The sequence below is a fragment of the Cebus imitator genome, unplaced genomic scaffold (genome assembly GCF_001604975.1).
Source record: "Cebus imitator isolate Cc_AM_T3 unplaced genomic scaffold, Cebus_imitator-1.0 Scaffold117, whole genome shotgun sequence".
Classification (NCBI taxonomy): domain Eukaryota; kingdom Metazoa; phylum Chordata; class Mammalia; order Primates; family Cebidae; genus Cebus; species Cebus imitator.
Window position 1 is genome coordinate 2,805,665 of NW_016107432.1, and position 5,884 is coordinate 2,811,548.

The 5,884-nt window shown below is 59.5% G+C and overlaps 1 protein-coding gene across 4 annotated transcripts in view; it reads right to left on the reverse strand.

Annotated features, from left to right (window-relative positions):
• The window catches only part of GAK (cyclin G associated kinase), an 80,316-nt gene that overhangs the window by 58,770 nt on the left and 15,662 nt on the right, over positions 1–5,884 (reverse strand). For 3 of the 4 annotated variants that reach the window (XR_001828259.2, XM_017538946.2, XM_017538944.2), the window contains exon 5: positions 94–236. Coding sequence is in view for 3 of the 4 variants with exons in the window: in XM_017538946.2 (XP_017394435.1) it covers positions 94–236 (143 nt within the window). In the remaining variant the exon portion in view is untranslated. The remainder of the gene's footprint in view (positions 1–93; positions 237–5,884) is intronic. The other variant, XM_017538947.1, reaches the window with a different exon arrangement.

Below are 5,884 nucleotides of genomic sequence, written 5' to 3' on the forward strand. Positions count from 1 at the left end.
CCGCTACCCTGAGGTCCCGGTGGATGATGGGTGGGGAGTGGGGCCACTACCCTGAGGTCCCGGTGGATGATGCGTCGGGAGTGGGGCCACTACCTTGAGGTCCCGGTGGATGATGGGCGGCTTTTGCCGGTGCATGTGCTGCACCGCCCGGCACGTCTGGTAGAAGATCTTCAGAATGGTGTCACACGACAGCGGACCTCGAGACTCTGTTTTCTTTAAAAATTCCACCAGCTGCCCTAGAAGAGAACAAGACTCACACTGAGGCAGAGAACAGGGTCTGGAGGCCAGAACCTACGGCCGCATCACGGGACTTCCCCAAACCACACTAAGAGGAAAACCCTCGCTTTCCAGCCCAAGAAACAAAAGGACCAGAGGCGGCTCCCCGTGACCCTTCCTGCCTGGCAGTCGGGACGCTGGCAGGTGGGAAGTGGACTTGGCCACACGTGAGACTTACTGAAGGCCAAGTCTGCGTCTGTGGCGGCGTGACCACCTACGTCGGTGTCTGCACAGGAGCCAGCCCTTTGTGACTTCACCTCATGCTTGGGCTGCTGCTGTCTGCACCCGTCAGACCGACTGCGGCTCCCACATCACCGACGGGAGGGGAGCGTGAGTGGCTGGGGAGAACCTCTAGGGTATGTGGACCCAGGAAGATTCTGCTCAGGCCACCCCCACACAGCGGCATGCACTTTCGTTTTCAACAAATCCCCGCGTTTGTTCTGGTGTTGCTACTTTCTTTCTTTGCTTTGCAGGGAGTGTTGCCCAATTCTTTGTTCAAAACGCCAAGAACCTGGACAACGTGCAGTTACCACCCTCTGCCGTTACACCATCGCCGTGGAGCCACTAACCCCGCTCTGCCCTCCCTGGCCCAGGCTACGTTACGGACTCCGCCACACCGGGACGCTGCCGAGTCAAGCCCACCCTGGGCACTGGTCCCGTCTTTCCTTTAGCTGCTGCAGAAAGGGTTACAGGTGTGAGGATGCCCACCACAGCCCGTGTACGGGACCCCCACCCAGCAGCAGGGGTGGGCCTGGAGCAGCCCCACAGTCAAGTCACACAGAGCAGAGGCCGGCGTGCACAATGCACCATGAACATGGGAAACACACCGTCCCCAGTAGCCAGCCAGGTGTGTCAGTAACGTGACAACCACGTCAGCATCCCAGCAACAAACCAGGCGTGTCACTAACACGGATGCGAAAAGAAGTGACCACAAATACACAAGTGCTGAAACCTCTAAGTGAACACCCAGTGTCCTTAGATGACAAATATCACTTCACATTCACAGTCTCAGCCTCTGCATGGCCCACACCCCAGGGACCCCGTCCTGCTGTGGCTGGCCCCTTCCAGCCCCCCTGCCCTGGCCTAACCAGGAAACCAGGGAGGGCTGGGGTGGCACACAGGGCTGAGGACCTGCTGGGGCCCAGAGCATTCACACTACTAGTCACTCCAGCACCCCTACGCGGCCCCCGTCGACGTCCAGACCCAAGCCATCCTGCGGCTACCCTGGTCTTACGCTGGGTCCTGCTGATTTCAGCTGCCTACAGCCCAAGCGTGGGAGCATCCCTGGGGCTCTGACTCCTGGGCCCCATCTGTTCAGCCCCATGCTCTTGCCCAGCTGCTGTCACCCTCTGCTCAGCGCACTCCATGCCCCTGATGGCCAATACCCATGCAGCCCCAGAGCCCAGACCATCACCACCACCCACGGAACCCGCCCAGGGTCTCCCCCATGCTGCCTGAGCTTGCACCCCTAGCCACACCAGCCTCCCTCCCCCGCCACCTCAGGACCCCACACACTGCTCTTGCAGTCAGAATGCCTCCCAGACCACCCCTTCCGCTCACCTCCCAGGGACCCAACTCGACCCACAGCACCTAAACATGTACCCTCCCCCGGGACTCATTCTCTCCTGCGTTCTGGGAGCCACCCAACAACCTGGCATAGGCTTGGATCAGCTGTGTGGCAAATCACTGAGACTCTGGTGCCTGCACACAGCAGAGTGTGTGCCCGGCTCAATTCGACCACTCAGCAGAGGCAGCCCTGCCATCTAAGGCCTGGTTTGAGAGCACAGACAATGTGAGCATGAGAACGTGAGGGCCCGGCGTGAGAGCAGAGACAGCGCGAGCGTGAGAACGTGAGGGCCCGGCGTGAGAGCGCAGAGACGGCGCGAGCGTGAGAACGTGAGGGCCCAGCGTGAGAGCGCAGAGACGGTGCGAGCATGAGAACGTGAGGGCCTGGCGTGAGAACGTGAGGCCCGGCGTGAGAGCGCAGAGACGGCATGAGCATGAGAACGTGAGGGCCCGGTGTGAGAACGTGAGGCCCGCCGTGAGAACGTGAGGGCCCGGCGTGAGAGCGCAGAGATGGCATGAGCGTGAGAACGTGAGGGCCCGGAGAGCACAGAGACGGCGTGAGCGTGAGGACGTGAGGCCCGGCATGAGAGCGCAGAGACGGCGTGAGCGTGAGAACGTGAGGCCCGGCGTGAGAGCGCAGAGACGGCGTGAGCGTGAGAACGTGAGGCCCGGCGTGAGCGTGAGAACGTGAGGGCCCGGAGAGCACAGAGACGGCGTGAGCATGAGAACGTGAGGGCCCAGAGAGCACAGAGACAGCATGAGCATGAGAACGTGAGGCCCAGCGTGAGAGCTCAGAGACGGCGTGAGCATGAGAACATGAGGGCCCGGAGAGCACAGAGACGGCGTGAGAGCGCAGAGACGGCGTGAGCGTGAGAATGTGAGGCCCGGCGTGAGAGCGCAGAGACGGCGTGAGCATGAGAATGTGAGGGCCCGGCATGAGTGTGAGAACGTGAAGGCCCGGTGTGAGAGCGCAGAGACGGCGTGAGCGTGAGAACGTGAGGGCCCGGCATGAGTGTGAGAACGTGAAGGCCCGGCGTGAGAGCGCAGAGACGGCGCGAGCGTGAGAACGTGAGGGCCCAGCGTGAGAGCAGAGACGGCGCGAGCGTGAGAACGTGAGGGCCTGGCGTGAGAGCGCAGACACGGCGCAAGCGTGAGAACGTGAGGGCCCGGCGTGAGAGCGCAGAGACGGCGTGAGCGTGAGAAGGTGAGGGCCCGGCGTGAGAGCACAGAGACAATAGGAATGTGAGGACGCTCACCGCAGCTCGGGCTGGCCTTGCTGAAATTGACTCACAGATGGGACGTGCCCGGATGCCCCCAGCACAGCCCAGCACGGCCCCCACCTGCCCGCCGAGTCTCTAGGCACCCAGCTCTGCCGGCCCTGGCCCTCAACCCCAGGCAAGAGCCCCGCTAAGCCAACCACAGCTGCCTCAAAAGCTTTGTGCCCAACCCTCAGAGAAACGGGGTGCTCAGCAAGAGAGGAACAGACCCAGGAGAGGCTGAGGCCGGCCTGGGGATCAGCCTGCCCTCTATGTTGGCTCTGGCAACACAGATGGGATGAGTCTGTGTCAGTGGTAACCGGCCCCTGTTCAGTTTCTCATTCTCAGTGAGAATAAACAGGATTTTTAAAAGTGAAAGACCTGTATGCGGCCAAGGGGGGAACGGCTATGTGGCCATTCCCTCAGAGGGCACTGGAGGGGATGCTTCACGGGAGGGCCGGGCACATGTCGGGAGCCTGCCTCGAGGCCTCTGCAAGTGAGGCCTGTACCTGCAGCTGCACAGGGTGCCCATGTCCCTCCCGCTTCTGAGAGATGCCGTGGCTCTCCCTGGCACAGCTGTGCCATCCACAGAGCCCTGCGGCTCAGCTCTCCAGCCGCACACCCAGCTCCAGGCGGGCAGTCCCAGGAGCGTGCCGGCGGACGCATGTGTTAGTTTGCCTCCTGTATTTATGACTTGAAGGGCTGGGCCTGACCCTCTCCCTCCCACGGCACCCCACGCAGGAGCGGCACTGAGCCGCTGGCTCCACCCCTCCCCACCACTCCCGACACCCACCACCCTAGGAATGTGCTGGACACGAGCAGCTTCCATTCTCATCCCCGTCCTGCTCAACCTTCCAAAGCCAGGGTGTCTAGAACCAAGATTACACCTTGCAAAGGCTTTCTCATCTCCCAAGTGATGAGCAAGGGACATAATCAGCAAACCGTCCATCACTGGACCCACGGGAAGCCCATCTGGACTTTATCCAGGTTGTACCAAGTGCTGGGCAGAGGGTGGGCAAGGCTCACACAGCAGCGGCTGCAGCTCCAGGAAGCCTGCAGGCCAACACCCACAGCAGCCTTCGGGATGGAATGAAGCGAAGGCACTGTGTGGCACAACACCGGAGCAGGGCACTCTTGCCAGTGATCCCAGCACTTCAGGAGGCCTCGGTGGGAGGATCGCTTGAGCCCAGGAGTTCAAGACCAGCCTGGGCAACATAGCGAAACACTACCTCTACAAAAATACAAAACTTGGCCAGGCACAGTGGCCAACACCTGTCATCTCAGTGCTACAGGAGGTCAAGATGGGCAGATTGCTGGAGCTCACAAGTTTGAGACCAGCCTGGCAACATGGCAAGACTCTGTCTCTAAGAAAATTTCACTCTTTAAAATTAGCCAGACATGGTCATGCACGCCTGTAGTCTCATCAAGTCCAGAGGCTAAGGCGGGAGGAAAGCTAGAGTACTGAATTTTGAAGCTACAGTGAGCTATGAGCCACTGCAGTCCAGCCTGGGCAACAGAACAAGACCCTGTCTCCAAAAAATATGCTTGACAGGCCAGGCACGGTGGCTCACGGCTGTAATCCCAGCAGTTTGGGAGGTTAAGGTAGGTGATCACCTGAGGTCGGGAGTTCAAGACCAGCCTGACCAACATGGAGAATTCCCATCTCTACTAAAAATAAAAAAATTAGCTGGGTATGGTGGCACATGCCTTTAATCCCAGCTACTCAGGAGGCTGAGGTAGGAGAATCACTTGAACCTGGGAGGCAGAGGCTGCAGTAAGCCGAGATTGAGCCACTGCACTCCAGCCTGGGTGACAAGAGCAAAACTCTGTCAAAAGCATATACACACACACGTAAATATATGTGCCTGATACAGTAAATTTTTAAAAAAGGAGAATTACATAAAGTAGAATTTCATTTCTATAAGTGCTCATACAACTCTGTGTTCCTGTTTTGAGAGGCAGTCTCACTGTCACTCAGGCGGGGGTGCAGTGGTGCAATCTTGGCTCACTGCAACCTCTGCCTCCCAGGTTCAAGCAACCACCCTGGCCTCCCAAAGTGCCAGGATTACAGGCATGAGCTGCTGCGCCTGGCCGAACTCTGTGTTGCTTGTATTTTGTCAACGAGCACATGTTCTTTTATAATGAAAGCTGACGACAATGCGAGACACCATGAAGCGGGAGGCCCATGGCGCTGTTTTACGCAGCACACAGGATGAATTCACATCCCACCGGTGTCAGCACCTCCCAGCTACAAGGGAAGCCCCAGAAGCACAGCCCAGGAGCTGGTGTCAGAGCCCAGAGACATCCAGAGAAAAATGTGCCGTGAACAACAGAGACTAACACACATCGAAGCCCACCACACACAGGAGCCCTGGCGAGGTCCTGGTGTGTGCACAGGAAGGGGAAGGGCTGGGAGCCTTGGTGAGCCCTGGTGTGTCTGTGCAGGAAGGGGAAGGGCTGGGAGCCTTGGTGAGCCCTGGTGTGTCTGTGCAGGAAGGGGAAGGGCTGGGAGCCTTGGTGAGCCCTGGTGTGTATGAGGGAAGGGGAAAGGCTGGGAGCCTTGGTGAGGCCCTGGTGTGTGTGTGGGGGAAGGGGAAGGGCTGGGAGCCTTGGTGAGGCCTGGTGTGTCTGTGCAGGAAGGGGAAGGGCTGTGAGCCCTGGTGTGTGCACAGGAAGGGGAAGGCCTTGGTGAGGCCTGATGTCTGTGCAGGAAGAGGAAGGGCTGGGAGCCTTGGTGAGGCCCTGGTGTGTGCACAGGAAGGGGAAGGGCTGGGAGCCTTGGTGAG